This window comes from Anguilla anguilla, chromosome 8 (genome assembly GCF_013347855.1).
Source record: "Anguilla anguilla isolate fAngAng1 chromosome 8, fAngAng1.pri, whole genome shotgun sequence".
In the NCBI taxonomy this organism is placed as follows: domain Eukaryota; kingdom Metazoa; phylum Chordata; class Actinopteri; order Anguilliformes; family Anguillidae; genus Anguilla; species Anguilla anguilla.
In genome coordinates this window covers 47,040,943-47,058,888 of record NC_049208.1, presented here as the reverse complement: position 1 = coordinate 47,058,888, position 17,946 = coordinate 47,040,943, and the positions used below count along the sequence as shown (strand labels likewise).

Here is a 17,946-nt window from a genome sequence, read left to right as displayed (position 1 = left end):
ACAGGCCCAAAGAGGGAATAGTTAAAAAGATTTGACCCTACCAGCTCACCTGGCGCGCACTTCATAAAAACGCATCGAATTACGTTTAAAAACAAGTCAGTCCTGAGGTTGGTGAGCACGCGGTTAACACACACAAAAATTATTCTTTGATTAAATTTAATTTCATTTAGAAACTTAAAAGCAGAAGAGGACGCAGGAAAGCAAAGCGAGAACAGGATGTGTCTCGCTGAAGATTCATGACCGGCGAGAGAGAAGTCGACAAACTCAAATAAGGAAAGGAAGAAAGCATGAAGACTCGCGCTAACTTTAACTGTTGAACGGTTTCGGTCTGTCAGTCAGAGCAAATCTAACAAAAGCACAGCAACCTCTGCCCAGACCGTGACCTCATTTCCTGCTTCACCTGCAGGTAAAACCACACCACCTGCAACTTACTTTATACTTAGCGTCTCTCAGGAAAAAAAGGCATGAAAAAGTGCCTAAAAAGGTACACTTATTACTTGTGTGGTACACTAAATTTGTACCCCTAGCCATGGGGTTTAATAATTCATTAGCACCTTTATTCTGGTAAAAGGTACTTATTAGCACCCAAAGAACATTAATGTACCTTTCAGGGGTTCCTTAAAGAACAAAAATGTACCTCCACTGTAAGTTTATTTCTCAGAGCGTAAGCAAAAAAAAACGAAAACCTTGTGAAAAATAAAGACTTATCCGGGGCTATTTGACAGCTTAAAGCGGCTCAAGGGGCCACGTTTTTAGAAACTGTGCACCACAGCCCTCAGACCGCACAAATCGTAAACTAGATGGATTTACCAAAGCAATTCAGATCGCAGGTGTCTTGGGTCAAAGCCAAAGGTATAGCAGTTGATACTCAACTGGGATTCAAACAGATGGCCCCCAAACCAACATCTTGCACAATGCTCCCTCCAATCAGTCCTGCCACTGCCTTATGGAAATTACCCATAATTCATTGGGTGTTCAGCTCAGTTGTAGCCAACAGAGCCAAAAGCACTGCTGAAGAACTTTAGGACTTTAGGATCATAAAATGTAGGACCCCCTGCTCACATAGCTCCTGAACATCTGTACATCTGTACCCATCCCCCCAGTAGGACTGTGTTATACAGTGAAAAACATTTTGCAACCCAAGATTCAACGTACCAATCGACCAATCACACACCACAAACCTTTGAAGAGCAGGTTTTATAGTTTTTTTTTTTCAAAATGATAAGTCAGTGTTCGACAACTTGCTTTCAATTACCAGCAGTGAGTGTTCCATCAGCATTAGAATGTTCAGTTAAGAGCTTGCTAATCACACACTTGTGATCTCACACCTTCAAAGTTTAATATTCATAATTGTGTGCCGGTACCTGATGCCAATCAGGAATCCAGTCTGCAGCACAGCCCTGCACATGACCACGCCCGTACCCAATTGGGGGCATGCAGGGCTGGCAGACAAGCCCTGATTCACTCTGACACTAACTTTCAGCACTGTTTTTTGTACAACTCAGACAGCCCAGAATGTTCTAGAAACTGCAGAATACACGGGTTCAAGCGAATTCGCATGGGGAAGGCATCTTCTATAGGGAAGAGACGTCAAACTTCCAGTCCTGGAAGTCCAGACGATGTCTGCAAGGATCTGTGGATTTCCTTTCAAACAGAGGCTAAATTGAGCCTCGGAAACAAAGCGGCATGGACTCCATAGTCAATTAATTAATATAAACGAAGCACTTAAGCGTTGAAACACCATAAAAACCAGCAGACGCTGCTGCCCTACAGAACTGGAGTTTCAAATGCCTGCACAAGCGTAGCTAGGACGTTTCTAAGCTATTTCAGCGCTGTTAAAATGAGACAATGTTGTGGGGATAAATAAACACTTGTCATTTGCTCAAGTGTTATCGGCTACCTAACCGCCGACGCTCGAAGAAACCACACAGAAATGAAAGAAAAGAAAAAGGGCAGCCTAAGTCTGCAAGTTACAGTCCGTCTGGTCGGCCAAACAGGAAGCGAAACCAGAAGTAGCAAATGCGACACATATCAGGCCCTTCGCTGTCACTACAACAAAAAAGTATGTGTTAAACCAAGTGAGTCCATTTCCAAAGAGAAAAACGATCAAATGCTGCATTGTCAAAACCATGCAAAAAGGGGCATCTCAACATGGGGAAAATCAACTGATTATCATGTCGGATATAAGGATGACCTGCATGAATTTGAAAGGAACACAGAAAAGGTTCACTCGTCTGGCGAGTCTGTCAAAGGTGCCATTTTGTCTGTTTCAGAAACAAACAGCCACATTCAGTGAGAGGCGTGTCCACTATAAACCTTTGTAGCAGGGAATTCAGCCGTTTCGAGGTTAAATAGGATGGCTCCGTTTTCCGTTTTCAACTGAAACAAATGGTCAACTCATCCATATCCCTACTGAACGCACTCGAGGGGCAAAACTGACTGCATGCTCAAGTTCATCAGCATTGTGGAAAACCAGATTTACATTTAGCAGTAAATGAACACATACATTTTAAATTTAGAAATGTATGACCAAGCATCACTCCCCTGCACACAGCAAGTTCTACAGAGAATTACAGAATAAAAGATTTAGCAGTAATTTGACTTTATTAAACAATCTGCTGTGGGATTCCGTTAGTTGAAGGTGAACTGTGGAGCAGGTTTGAGTGGTTTCGAAGCTGCGCGAATGCCACCTCCCTTCACGTCCATTCGAAACGTGCGGCTCACTATCAGGAGCTCCCCGTCCGATACGATGTGAAGGCTGGACCGATATGAAAGCGTTCTCTATCGATCGACGACGTCAGGGCGTCGAAAGCACCTCGCTCAAGGGCACGGCGGCAGCACCCAACTCGGGGATCAAACTGACAAACTGAGAGGTACGAGCCCAGTTCCCTAACCACTGGGCTACACTGCCAACCACAATCATTACATTACAGGCATTTAGCAGATGTTCTGATCCAGAGCGACTTGCACAACTTTTCCATAGCGTTTTTACATTGTATCCATTTATACAGCTGGATATATACTGAAACAATTCAGGTTAAGTACCTTGCTCAAGGGTACAACGGCAGAGTACTACCCAGGAATCGAACCTATGACCTTTTGGTTACAAGCCCAGTTCGTTACTCACTGTGCTACACTGCCGCCCACTGCAACCAGTAATCTCTCAGAGTGAGTGCCAATGGAAATGTCACACCAGTGTCACACCAAGCAACGTTAACCTTCAGGCTACAGCGCAAATCTTTCCTTTCATAAGATCTGACTAAGGTTTCCTTCTCTACCTAATGCGTGCCAGAAATCATCAGTAGTTAGGAGAAAAGGTCAGAAGGCCTGATTCAAAGACACTGACGATAGAAAAATGGAAAATCTTAATCAGAATCTCAGATTAAATTCAAAAGAGAAGTCAAAATAGTCCCCCTTAGAAAAGGGTGATAGACATTTGAAATGTTAGCACAGGTGCCTTGTTAGCAGCAGTAAACATAGGCATGCATATTTAGTCTGTTCAACAAAATACTTTCCCTGGGTTTATACTTCTCAGTGGATGGCCCCTGGGGACCATGAAAAGTGTGGAGCTCAGATATCACGTGTAAATGGGAGGGAATATCTTGTTAGGTATCCCAGGCAACCGTTTTAATTGATATGTCACTATGGAGATTTTCCAGCCTCTCCAACAACCGGTCGCTCTATTGACAAGGTGTCATAAGCCCCTTGTTATTTTCAGTTTTATTTTTTATTTTTTATTTTTTATTTTTTGAAAAGACGAGCTGCAAAAAACTAGCAGTGCTTCTCACGCACACAAGCTCAGCCGCAGAGTAGCTCTGGCCGGAAGAGCAAGGGAGACGGGGGCAGGATGTAAACAGAGAAATGCAAGCGCTAACCGCGTGCCTGCGGAAACCGAGCGGAGCGGAGATTCAGTGCGATGCTTCCGCTTCCCGCGTGTCACATTCGGTAAGCGCCAGCTTACGCTCAGCCCGTTTATCGCAAACCTATTTGTACTCAGACAGAAATAGAACAGTGTCCGATCAGCCATGCAGCACAGCCCAGCAGCACCTCAGACAGGCAGACAGACAGACAGACAAATGGACAGATGAACAGACAGACAGACAGGCAGACAGATGGACAGACAGCCTTTGGCTGGGTTTTAGAGATAATCTCTCTGTGTTCACTCCATTAATGCATGCATCTTGCATTTATGACATCACTTCAAACAGAACCGGCATCCTTTTGTGTCTCAACATCTACACGCTTTATTCTGATGGCATAAATTTAGTTTAAAAAATTAAAAAAAAAAACATTTTAAAAGCCGAATGTTGAGCATACCGCAAAACTGCCATTTGTGAATAATCCAACCTTTTAATAACCTGATTTTTTTTCCTCCCATTTTTCTCCCCAATTTAGTCGTTATACCAATCCCCCGTGTGGACCAGCCACAGTCCTGTCGGTCTGGGGAGGGTGTAGACTGCCACATGCCTCCTCCGATACATGTGGAGTTGCCAGCCACTTCTTTTCACATGACAGTGAGGAGTTTCACTGGAGAGGAACCACCGCGGAGGTTCACGCTATCTCCCCCGGATCCCCTCCCCGCAGGACAGACCAACCAGTAGGAGTCGATCAGGACTCCAGCCCTCACTGTCTTCCCACCCGCACACACTGCCAATTGTGTTCGTAGGAACGTCTGACCAAGCCGGAAGTACCGCTTCTGGGGATTGAACCCGGGTCTCTGCGGTGGTAGGCGAGTGCTTATACCTCCTTATACCGGCCCCTTAATAACCTGTTTTTAACCATTTTATTGCATAGTCATTTCCATAAGGACAGCCAAGGTGGCCCTTGGCATTAGAATCTTTATTTCTCTGCAAGAGATGCGCAGCGACCCATTTGTGTGCCTTCAGGCCAGTTTAACAAGCAGGGCTGCACATACACAGCATATTGTAATGGTCATGGAACTGGACCTCATAACTGCAAGAGGTTGCAGGTTTCATTCCCAGGAGGGGTGTACCATCAAGCAAGGCACTTAACCAGAGCTGCTTCAGTAAAACATTCATATGTACCAATTCAGGGAAGGCAAACAAGTCCCTCGGCATAAGCATGCCAGCTAAATGCGCAACATTCAAATGTAGACCAAACCTATAATCAATTCTGAAACCGGCCAGACGACAGCGGTTTAATTCAGTGGGTGAATTCTATCCAGACTCCTCAGTTCCATCCATTAAATCCCATCCTACCTTCTTCCATTCACTCGACCCATTTCACAGGGGAACGTCCGCCAATTATTTCGCTTCCGAGACTGAGAAAGAGACGTTTTCCGCTGTTCGTTGGACATACCCTCCTTCATCCGGAACGCCAACTGCCATATTTTGAGATCAGTTTTATATTTATGTTCAGATGTAGTTTGCAAAGAAATTGCCCTCATTTTATATATAAATATACAAAACCAAATGAGCCACTTGGAGTAAAGGATGAGTCCCTTACGATATGATTTAATGAGGCTGTATATTTGTGCGGCATGTTATTGCCAATAACTGAAAAACAAAAGTCTTGTTTTTACAGACAGTTAGAATTGTGTGCCTTTTCTTCTATTAAATTGGATTATGTTTAAAGCCACTGTTTATATGGTTATCTTGTCTTTTCGATCGTCTTGAAATGTAAAAAACTGGGAGGTTCTCGGGTCACATACAGATATGGGACATCTTCTGAACCCGTCCTATCAAGTCACAAAATGTCTGGACGCAACAGAAAATAAATATATTTAAATATATGGTGGAAAATTCAATATCTATTTAAATATATTGTATAAAATTGTATGAAATACATGAAATTAACAACATATATTGAAAGATCTTTTTAAATATGTATAAAATGTATAAAATATTATTACAGTTAAAAATATGTAAATATTTCACAGGCAATATGCAAGTGGCCCATTCTTAATATTTAAATATATTTTCACAAATATGACATATAATAATGTATACAGTTTCTGAAGCTTTCCTTCCCCAAAACAGAAATTGACTCCTTCCTGACACTTTGAGCCTCGCAAGTTCAGACACTTTTGCTGATTACTACGCCCACTGCCTGCCTGAGAGATCCCACCCTACCTGCCACTCACAACTGCGTTTGTGTTTTAAAAAGAGAAGAGAAGAAATTCCAGTCACAGACATACACAAGTGCAGGTGTGCAGCATGAGAAATAAATAAATAAATAAATAAATAAATAAATAAAAATCAACCATGAGTGAACTCACCAGCAGTGAAGGAAACTCGAGGGACCAGCTGACACCGGCAAGCGGAAAGGATCGCCATGACGACCCAGGCTAGCCTCCAGAGAGCCATGTTGACCGACTGAGAGAGAGACCGAGAAAGAAAAAGAGAAGCAGAGAGAGAGAGAGAGAGAGGCATACACCGGGGCTCTTCTTCCGGAGTGGGATGGCAGGATGGCGGGGGGGCGGAGGGGGCGTCTGCGGCGGTCAGAGCGTGGTGGAGGGCGTCAGGCTGTGGTCGTCGGGCGCAGAGTTGGGACGCGTGGTGAAGGGCGCACGGCTATGGCACTTCCCCTGGGCTCCGGCCCACCGAGTCATCGCATCTGCCAGGGAACGCACAGCAAGCGCACGCGTCAGCGCCAGGGAAGCCGCAACGTCCTCGAATAAGTGCACGATGGGAACTGGAGTGAGTCACCTGCCCCCCTCGTGGGCTGCCCAAAGCACCCTGAACCACTTTCTCAATCATTTCCCTTGTCACAAGATCCTCAAGTGACACACGATGTCGAAAGAAACAGCAGACAGGTAAAAACCAGCAAGGATGATGGTTACTCTGGGAACGGGTGAACAATCAGCACCATGTTGCTGAAACAGACCTCCAGCCAATGTTAATGATGAACACATGTTAAATGTAATGTTTACATGGTATGATATCTAGGGAGAGTGGTAATGACCAAGAAACCTTCAGAGTCCTCTGACAAAAACAGCAAAATAATATGCAATGCAAGAATCCACGCAGATGGTTTAAAATAACCAATCATGAGGACTGCTGTGTGACTCATGTCGTTCAAGCACTGTTAACGGATGGGGTTTTTTGGAATGTTTCTTAAAAATTCTAAGCTAGTGTTCTAGAACCCAGTGTAATCAATGTTAAATTGTCAATGTCAGTTAGCAGAAGCGATTGTGACGTCAGCATTAGAATGTCCGGTAAAGAACATTCTAATCACGCCGGTTTGATCGTACTCCTCAAAGGGCTAGGGCTAGCGTAGCCTGGAGACGGGAGGTTTCTCTCTGCTGGGATTACGGAGTCATCGCTCCCCAGCGGCCGCAAGTTGCCCGGTTGAGCTACTCGCGAAGAGCTGCGCTTCGACTAGCGTCTGCGCGAGGCCAACTTACCAACCCGGACATAAACGAGAAGCAACAGCAACTTTGGCGACAACAATCACGAGGGGCTTGCATACGCGAAAACAACTGCGTATTCTAAACAAAAGGGGAAATGGGGCAAAGTTTTAGCAAATAACCGTTTGAAGAGTAGTTTTTTCGAATTATTATTTCTTTTTGTAATTATAAGTCAGTGTTCTAGAACTCCATTGCTTCCAATGACCAGAAGCGATTGTTACATCAGCAACAGAATGTTCAGTTAAGAACGAGCCGTTAATTGCTATTAATTATACACTTTTAATGCCTCTGAAAAGGAAGGGAAAAAAATTCTGGAAGAACTTAAAACCCCTTTTTAAAAATCCTTAATTGCTCAAAAGATTGGCAGTAATGAAAACTAGTTTACACAGAGGGGCCCCAGGATCTCAGTAGAAGAGAGTTATGAAATCAAAAGCCAGGTTCCTCCACCACACCCCACCCAACTCCCCTCTTTCTTGCAAAATGATTTCTCACTTCACCAAACTGAAAAATAAGTCACTTCTGACTTGAGTGGCCATCACAGGATTCTTTCAACAGATCTGCCCACTGGCTGGTCTCCATCTGAGTCAGACGTAAGACTCCGCCCTTCGGAGCTGTCACTCAAAAGATACAGCCAATGATACCGCAGAGTGCGTGCTTCTGCCCTAGCTTAATTCCAGTTTACTTGCATTCACTGTAATATTCTTATATATACTCTTGTATTCACTTACACATTTACCTTCATTCACAAATATGGGGATGAGGCTTATTTGCTCTGAAAGTCACCTGGGGTGACCACGCCACGCCAAGTAGTTCCAATATGTCTCATCACATCCGAAAACTAGAAGCAGAGTTTCCCCAAACGCTGTGACAGTGATGACTGGCTGACGGCTGACTCAGACTGGGAGTGATGTCTCTTCCTCCCAGACGTGGGGACACTCGCACACTGAGAGGACCAAACACACACACCCTACACATGATGCAGTACAAACACACACACATCCTGCAGCATGCAACAAACACACACACACACGATGCAGTACAAACACACACAGATCCTGCACCATGCAACAAACACACACACACACCCTGCACACGATGCAGTACAAACACACACACCCTGCACCGCAAACACACACAACCTGCACCGCAAACACACACAACCTGCACCGCAAACACACACAACCTGCACCGCAAACACACACACCCTGCACCGCAAACACACACACCCACTACACCGCAACAACACAACCCGGCGCCACACACTTCCAAACGCATACTGATATGCACATGCATGTACACACACACACACACACGCACGCTCACACAGAAGAGAATCCCCGAGTATGTTTGTGGTGGACTGTTCCCGTGTTTTTAAGTTAAAGTCCCGTCCCAACACTGCCATGGGAACAGGGACAGCACAAAAAACCAGCGCTCGACAACAAGGTAACGAGTCCGTGAGCACGAGCGCCTCATCTGTCGTGGCCCCGCCCCCTCCTCCCCCCAAAATCATTACGATTCAGTTTCTAATTCGTCTGTTCTCATTAACCCCACCACGCCCCCCCCCCCCCCAAAACAAAACAAGACACCAGCTGTGCCACTTATTACAATCCTCTCAACATCTAAATATCAGAAAAGCACCCAGGTTTCTCCATTCCAAATTCCAGCAGTGTACTTCTTTAATGAAGCCACAGCAACTCCTCTGAAGGGATTCGTCTAAGCCAGGAGCGGGCAATTCTGGTCCTGGAGGGCCGGTGTGTGTCTGCAGGTTTTTGTTCTCACTAGTTACCCTGGTTAAATGAGCTAACTGGCCGTACGCAACACTGATTCACTCGTACGTTAGATCACAAAAAAGTCTCATACAGGGACACAACAGCAGCTGACTGACTTCACTGTCGTTTGTGTGCTTATCAAGGAACAGAGTAAAAATGTCATGTGGCGTAGATGTTTGGGCTAGCTAATCAAAGCCAAAAGTTGGCATGAAAACCAGAAACAGATGCGGCCCTTGTTGCCCATCTCTGGTTACACTCCGTTCCCCAAAACGGAAACAAAAAAACTCTTAAAAACATGAGGGGGGATCACCAGCCAGTGCTGAAAAAAAAAAGCAGAAATTCTAACAACTTCGCATTACGGACAGACGAACACAAGACTGCGAGTCGACACCTCGCTCCCCCGTCGAAAAAAACCGACCCCGGGGAGGAGCCTCCGCGAAAGACGGCAGAACTGACGGGACTCAGCCGCCGGCTCCCGCCGTATCCCGGCAACCAGGTCCTCCCCTTTCTCCTGACCCCTCGGTGACCCCCCCCCGTCCGAAGCCAGCGTAATGGGTTTAACCGTTCGGGACACAGGTGTCAACTCCCCCCTTTATAAATATCCTGCTTCATTTTTCTTTTTCAGTCCGGCGTTCGCCGCGGCCTCCTAAGTGGTCACAGAGGGACCTCGTCACAGTTTTTGTGCCCCTTCAGATTTTTAGCCAATCAAACGCCTGCCAATGTCGATAAACGGATCGCAAAGTGTTCTGGAGTGGCTTTCTGTCACCCTGAGCTGAGGTCCTCTGTCTCCAAGTCACACAAACACACACATGCACACACACCGACACATATGCACACACACACACACACACACACATACATACGCACGCACACACACGCACTCGCACGCATGCACACACAACAAAGCATTCCTCTTTTTTTTTTTGCCCGTTCGAAAACAGAAACCATCTGGCTGATTTTATCATCCGAAGCCCAGGATGCTTCCGGCCTATCAGGAGGCATCTGAGTGAAACCTGTTCACCAGGATCAAAATCAGCCCTGCAACACCTGGGTCAGCCACCCGAACGGTCACCTGACCCACCACCTGAACAGTCACCTGACCCGCCACTCGCCACGTCACCATCGCGGCCTCGCATGCGTGAAGACAACCGAACCCTCACCCATGACAGCTGAGCCACAGTCACCTGAATCCCACCCCCCCCCCCCCACCCCCTCCGCCCTCACCGCCACCGCCTCACCCGCACGTCCACCCGCCGTCAATTTTCACGTTCTCCCTCCTGCTCCTCCCCCCTCGCCCCCTGTACCGCTTCAAGCGGCGAAAGTCCGCGGTCAAACACCCCGCCACCCCCCTCTCAGGGTCGCACGCAACCCCCTTCCTGGAGATGAGCCATTCCGAAGGTTTTCATTTCAACCCTAATTTGGTACATCAGATGCTTCTAATTAGCTGCTCAAGGAGATCTCTAGCTGCTGAATGAGGTGTGCGTTGTTAGGGTTGGAGTCTCACGGGACGGTAGATCTCCAGGGACAGGGTTGGGCAGCCCTGCTCTAGCTGCACATGTGCGTCTGTCTTCGGTAATGCTTCAGTTCACTTCTGTTGTCTCCCATCGTACCAAAATCATAAAACGCATTACAAGTTCGTATCAGCACAGGAAGCACATGACATCACCGTTGCCAAGGTGTGACCAGTCACGGATCAACGAGAACCAGACGTCCAAAACCGTGACGAGAACCAGACGTTTGCACGCCGGTGGCACAGCGGTTCGCGCCGCAGGTCTCCCGGCCCACAATGCTCGGCAGCCGCCGCTGTGAAAGAAGTGGGCGGGGTCCATCTTATCGCAGGCTGCGCACCGTTGACAGCTCACGCAGAAGCAGAACGAGCGCGAGGTTCCTCTGCGCGTTTTTAATCAGCTGGATAATCTCGAGCGGAAGATTTAGCTCCGAGCCCATGACACACACGCACGCACGCACGCACGCACCCGCAGTCAACAGGAAAGTATGAGCCTCTATCTGTCTGACAGTTCAACAGCTCAGTACACCAGCAGCTTCCTCTTTTTTTTTTGATCGGCTCCCTGGGGGGGAGGAGAAGTGAGCGAGTGGGGGGGAAATCACATTTTCACACCATTCACTATGCATGAGGAATCTCAGTCTGTTAAGGCACCATGCTGTGGTTTACGCTCTGACGGAGCCTATGCCATGTGTGTGAACTGGACTTAGCGTGTTTGTGGCTACGGACAACTGTTACATAATGAGTATTGCACGTTATCGGACCTGTGTTTTGTACCCGTTCCAGTGGCCTTCGGTATGCACTTACTGTACGTCGCTTTTGGATGAAAGCATTTGCCAAAGCAAATGTAATGAAATGGTGAGCCCCACGGACTCATCCATGCACCATTACATTACATTACGGATCGAACCCGGACCACACCAGTGCCGGCTGCGGCTGGTAGCCCCGCAAGCTGACCCAGGGTGCGGGAGAGTTCAGTCGATCAAGGGGTCCGCGTTCATCGCTCTCTAGCGACCCCTGCTGGTCGATCGCACGCCCTTCCGACTCCTCTCTAGCTGTCGTGGGGCAGCGTGAAAAGAAGCAGTTGTCGACACCAAGCATTTCGGAGCAAAACCAAACTTGTCTACACTCTCCCTAATCGGCAGTTGGGGTTTGCGCGTATGAATGCAGCCGAGGTTGAACATTCCAAATTAGAGTGGAATATATGCAGGTCAATTTTAGCACCTAAATCATATTTTTACAAAAATGTTTAATAAAAATTAATAAATTATACAGGAACAGGAAGCTACACCTGGAGAGGGTTGTACCTGGGGAAGGCCACACCTGAGCGTGTGCAGTGAGCCTATTTCACCTTCCTCAAAGGAATGCAGAGCACACAATGCAAAAACAAAATGGCCTTTATCCCCAGCGCAGCACATTGACTTAAGCTCATTTCTTATTTGCTACCGCAACACAACCACCTTCATCTATTTCATTTAGTGATTTTTTTGTCCAACAAATACTTTATACCTGTCCTCGTACAACCATCCAGATTAAACTGGACAGAAAAATGAACCATTCCATACGCAAAACCCAGAAGGAGAACGAACCCCAGCCCAAACTATGAACTTTATTCTATTCCGTAACTTTATTCAACAAGGTAAACATGAAAGAATAACTCACAAAGTTAATTTGTTTGAGGTGCTGGGTGCAGCAAGAAATTAATCAGATGATGCAAGAGCTAACTATATCTGTGGGGGTTTTTTTCCCAAACTGAAACACAGGAATCGGACCTCACTGCATCGCGATGACGCGGTTCTGATGACGGAGGATGCAAACGAGTGGTTACGCCACCTACCCCTGCAGGCCTGAGCACTTATATAATCGTTTTATCTCCACCACTGTTTTCCCATCACTCCCCCCGCCCCCTTCAGTTCTAGGAACAAATCCCCAGATTTCCCACCCAAATCAGTTCAGGAGCACTTTCCAGTTGATCACATTCCATGTGGAAAACATTCCGTACCTGACAAATCGTGGAAATTCTCTTACAGCTCACTTCGACAAACGTCTATGGATTGACTGATGGCTAAATGCACAGCAGTGGACAGCTCTATATAACTCGCTGTGGGAAACATAAACCTGCGTTAACAAGGGACATACTAGGGCTGCCAGATGTCCACTTTTCGACTGGAATGTTTGGTTTTCAAATTATTTTAACAGGTCCTGTTAGTGGTCCCGAACAGTAACTGATGGAAGAAATTATGCATTAGCTCCTACTGAAACTAAATCCCACCCCCCCCCCCCGCCAATAATCATGCTTACAGTTGTGCATGTGGTCCGGTTTTGACTATTTCTAAATCTGGCAACCCTACATCGGACAGCAGTTGCACTAACTGACAACCGTCATTCAACCCAACAGATGCCAACTGGAAAAAACGACTTAAAACCTTTATCTGCTGGTCTCACGCTCGGCACGCCCTGCATTCCACATGAGGAGCAGTCAGGCTTTACCGTTCCTGTGAGCAATGCGCCCCATTTCCCGCCCAAAACGGGGTTGAAGAAGACGTCCGGTCGAGGTGGGGGGCGAGCGAGCCGCCATTATCAGCGCAGCACGAGAGGAACGCGGCGCTCGAGCTAGCACGCTAACACCGGCGGGCTAGAGGCTAAGGAAGGAGCGCAGACGCGATGACCGCAGACCGCCCGGGGTCGCCGCTCTCCGGGGAGCGTCGCGGCGGTCAGGGGACTGCGCTCGCGTCTCGGAGGTTGCAGGCTCCATTCTTTACCCTTACCGCCATTCAGCAGACACTCTTATCCAAAGCGACTCATGACGCAAATACCCAGGTGGGGGGGCTAAAGCAGTAGCAGCCTTAAGCCAGGTACACAGACGAAATTACTGCAGCAGAACTCCAGCGGCGTGAACGGGCTGAACGCACGCAAGAGAAATAAAATGAGCTGCGTGAGTCGCTGTGGGTAAGAGCGTCCGATTGCCGGCTCGCACGGAACGCGGCGCGGTGCAGAGTGGCGGTTCGGCGGCGAGACCCCCCCCCCCCCCCCCCCCCAAAACGCGTGAGGGACGTGGGAGCGTGCCCTGTGGCATAAGCAGGAGGGTGTGGACATGGGTGTAATCTGGCTGACTCACCTTCGTGGCCCCCCTCTACACTGACAGGCAGTCCAGCACAGGTGCAACCCGAGAGACCTGTGCAATCTAATCCCAATCCAAAACTATGTAATCTAATCCCAATGCAAAATGATGCGATCGGAACCCAATCCAAAAGGACGTAATCTAATCCCAATGCAAAATGGTACGATCGAAACCCAATCCAACAACTATGTAATCTAATCACAATGCAAAATGATGCGATCGGAACCCAATCCAAAAGGATGTAATCTAATCCCAATCCAAAACTACATAATCTAATTGCAATCCAAAACGATGAGCGCACTCCGTGGTGAGGGCAAACTGGGCCTGTAAAAAACACCAGGAACAAAAAACTTCCCCCACGCTCACACATGCAACGAAGGGTCTTTTATTTATTTATTCTTTTACACCTCATACTGCATCTTCAGCCCCCTTTCCACCACAGGAACCTTTTCCAGAACTCAGGAACTTCCCCTCCAATCCTCATCCACCCCCCCCCCCCTCATTTATAATAATTCAGGTGATGCCATTTTTATAGTTTCAGGTAATATTTGACTGTTTTATGTTTGTCTTCTTAACACTTGGGTGGTCATGGATGTAATCAGTGTGTGTTTAGAAATTGCACTCTAGCTAATAGTTAGCGTAGATAACTTGCGCTAGTGCTTTAGCGATGTCGCACCTATAATCACTGTTCTGGGAATGTTGTTGCTCATGTAAATCTGGTGAATGCACAAATGTTTCTCCTCTATCGTAAGTCGCTCTGGACAAAAGTGTCCGCTAAATGAATGTGATGTAATGGAATGTGATTTAGGTAACCCTTAGTCAACTAGAAGATTCTCTTTCCCAGAGAGGTAAAGGCTATCATTCAAAAACCCTGGGGGAAAACATTTAACTGGGATTACCCAGCATGCAACAGGTCGGCAGAGCTCACGGTGCTCTGGGTATAGAAACCCAAACTCACAGGCCTTTTATTGAAGTGACTGTGATCGAGGTAAATCTCTGCTCACCCAGATGTCTGAGAGTACCACCGCTTCATTTTAAAAAATGACCTCTCACAAGAGTTAGAGAGGCCGAGGGTTGGGGGAGGTGGGGGGACATAGCAGAGCGGAGGCAAAATGCTCTCTTCGCTGTCAAATACTTAGCCATTTCACACTCCACTGTCATCGGTCCAGGGAGTGCGCATTTTTAACAGGGCTTTTCAACTCAACCATCCCTACTTCTCCCTCAAGAGATAAATAAATATAAAACCTGCTCCAAAATGCAAAGCACCACTATGGTACAGATTATGCAGCTAAGAGGTGCAAATCTGTATTAAAATTTAAAATGCAAACATGAATTTAAATGAAACAAAACGGAATAAAAAGTGAAGAAAAACAATGGCCTGTTTATGTAAAATGGGAAGGAAACAAAACACGAAGAACAGCTGGGTTATTTATTGTATTAATGCTACAACTCCACAAGTGGACAACACGACATCAAAACTGTTTAAACAAAACAAAAAACACACAAATTGACAACATTTGCCGTCCATTGTCCGGGCCGTGAGCGCGTGACAAGGAGCAAGACAGCGAAATCTCGAGTAGAGAGAATCTCAAGGGATATCTCCAGCAAAGGTTTGATCCCGACAATAGGCCCCAGTACCGTTGCCATGACGACAGCAAATCTGGCGGGCCCTGACAACTCCCAGACCTGACAAGGGTTATTACCTTTGTGTGCGCGTGCTCTTGTGTATGCGCGTTTCCAAGCGCAATCCAGTTTATTTTCCCGACCCGAAACACCTCGCTGTAATTGGAAAATATGACAAGTGTGAGAAGGCAATTAGCCTGCATCGCCACCCTTGGGTTCCCCGCCTTTGGATGGTTAAAGAGCGCTCATACTCGACTCCGGAAAGACAGCGAGCGTTAAACGTATACACGCAAGCGGTGATCAGAACAGGAGAGTGAGCAGACTGTGTCGCCGCTACACCTCGTCTTAAGAGATATCTGCAAGACCAGACAAAACCACGAGTCTCTAGTCAAGAGCGGTGCTCTATTTCAAGCGACGTGTACCGCTCCCTCCTCGTGGGCGGACCCAATTGTGAAAAACTAGCAACCCTTTTGATCCATGTTCATCAAAAAAAGAATTCCTCTCCACCTGAATGCGAAACACAACCCGTTGTTCCACATCAAAGGCTGGCCGTCTGTTACGACCAAAGCCACACATCTGCGTCTATTTTACGGCGGGCATGGATCCCTCCTGCTTGGCTCAGTCAAAGAATTATTAAATGAGCACAGAAACTGCCTGTTATGTCAAAGTTCTTTATCTTTGTTTCCTGGGAGCAGCGTAGGTTTAGATCACACGCGGCCGTTCTTGCGTAAAAAAATATTTTAAACAAACATGAACAGAACAACAAATTATGCCAAGCTACAAATCAAAGCTGGGTGGCTATGTGCCCAGTATATGTAGAACCACAAGGGAATGGATACATAAAATTAAATAAAAACGCTGACATTACTTTTTTCTGCATCGCATTTCTATGCAATTTTATTCAGTAACAGTTACTACTGACGTGTTATGTCCAAATGCTGAAGTCAGCGAGAAACGGTCGACATCAACGGAGCACTATTCACAGAAATAATTCTCACCGTCCTCACGGAGGAGAGAAAAAAACTTATGTGAATAACAGCTTGCTTTTCACTAATCGTTTTGTTTCTACTGAATTGCAAAGCTTCTGTTGGCTCTCTCCTTTTCAATCGCCATTGGCGCAATTACACACTACGCACGATTCTTGTCAAATTATGTGCTTCCAGACAATGCCTCGCTGAAAATTCCAGAGAAAACCAAAAGCAAAATGATTGCATAACAAAAGTATTGCTTCCCCCAAGAAACATTGAAAACAGCGACCACATTATACTCCCGAAACATTCCAATGTTACCACGAGCTGGGGATAGCACGTGTTTTTCCGAAGTTACAGCCGAACTCTCATCACTGTGAAACACTCGGTCTGAAACGAGTACAATGTTGTTAAAAGCGATGTTAAACACCGCATCCGTCGGTCACGTCGTCTTATTATATACACAATAGCAAATGATAACCTGACATGCTGCGTGAGCGTCCACAACAATCACCTGCATCGCTGTGAATACCTTTAGCTCACGTATGTTGCCTTTCTTTCGGATAAAACAAGCACAGCAGGTGATCTCTGGGAACCTGTGACATTACATGGTAGACAAATTGAATTGATAACGGTTATCCAATTTCTCACCTGCCCATAAAATGCGCACCGCTGGATTTTAAACTGTTCGAATTCTTCCATTTCCTCCGAGTTGACGTGTCCTGCCCCCGCATGAAGGTTGTCGCAGATTTAAGCTCGATGTGTTCTCTTTTTGACTGCAGTCAAGCTTGCAGTAAATCCGTGGCTATTAGGCACCGTAGAGCACCAAAACAGCGACCACTACCATAGGAAGTCTCCCCTCGCCCCTCCTGATCTCGTCGCGCTGGTTCACCAACAAAGGCACACCGAATTATCACTATTGTACTGGAGCGGTTTCTAGCCCCGTGCTCAATTTAAACAAAACAAACCAAACCGTGTTCAAAAACGTGTCTGCCATCTAGTGGCGCGTATTATGCGTGCACATTATAATGGAAACTACCAAAAATGTCCAGTTTCACTCATGCTGCATTTAAAAATTACAAATAAAAAAAATTAAAAACGAAAGTTCCATGACAAGAGGACCAGTAGGGCCAAATACGACGTATTCTAAGTAGTGACAAAACAATTAAATGCTATATTTTTTATGAAAAAAGAAAAATAAAGTTTACTCTGAAAGTATGGGAACAGTTGATTGAAATGTGTTATTTTTGCAATATACTTAAGTCATTTGGATTGGGTACCAAATGATCAATAGGAGACAAGACAAGCAGTTTTTGTTTCATGGTCTTTATATGCATGCATGTTTTACCGTTTTACAGAAACAGCAGTTTCTTTGTTAAGTCCTCCCATTTTCAGCTGTGAAAAAGTCAGTTAACGTACAACTGACAGGTGTTAGAAGGACTTTCCTTTTGCATGGACTGTTCACACACCAACGAGCAGTAAGTGTCTAGTTTTACCAGAGGGATGGAAAGCCAAAAGTGTGGAGACAGGAAGGAACAACCCATGAACCACAGTAACCCCCATTCGTGAGATATGGAGGAGGTAGTGCCATG

General features: G+C 46.4%; 1 protein-coding gene across 4 annotated transcripts in view; it reads right to left on the bottom strand.

Annotated features, from left to right (window-relative positions):
* Positions 1–17,306, bottom strand: part of LOC118233435 (semaphorin-4A-like) — a 44,202-nt gene extending 26,896 nt beyond the window's left edge. Inside the window, exons 1-2 of one of the 4 annotated variants that reach the window (XM_035429211.1) lie at positions 17,006–17,306; positions 6,239–6,576 (exon numbers count right to left, since the gene is read on the bottom strand). In XM_035429211.1, coding sequence (XP_035285102.1) covers positions 6,239–6,392 — 154 coding nt within the window. In that variant the 5' untranslated portion in view covers positions 6,393–6,576; positions 17,006–17,306. Of the gene's footprint in view, positions 1–6,238; positions 6,577–8,105; positions 8,130–13,068; positions 13,094–15,466; positions 15,679–17,005 lie in introns of those variants that run through there. The other 3 variants (XM_035429212.1, XM_035429214.1, XM_035429213.1) reach the window with 3 other exon arrangements.
* Between the last annotated feature and the right edge of the window lie 640 nt (positions 17,307–17,946).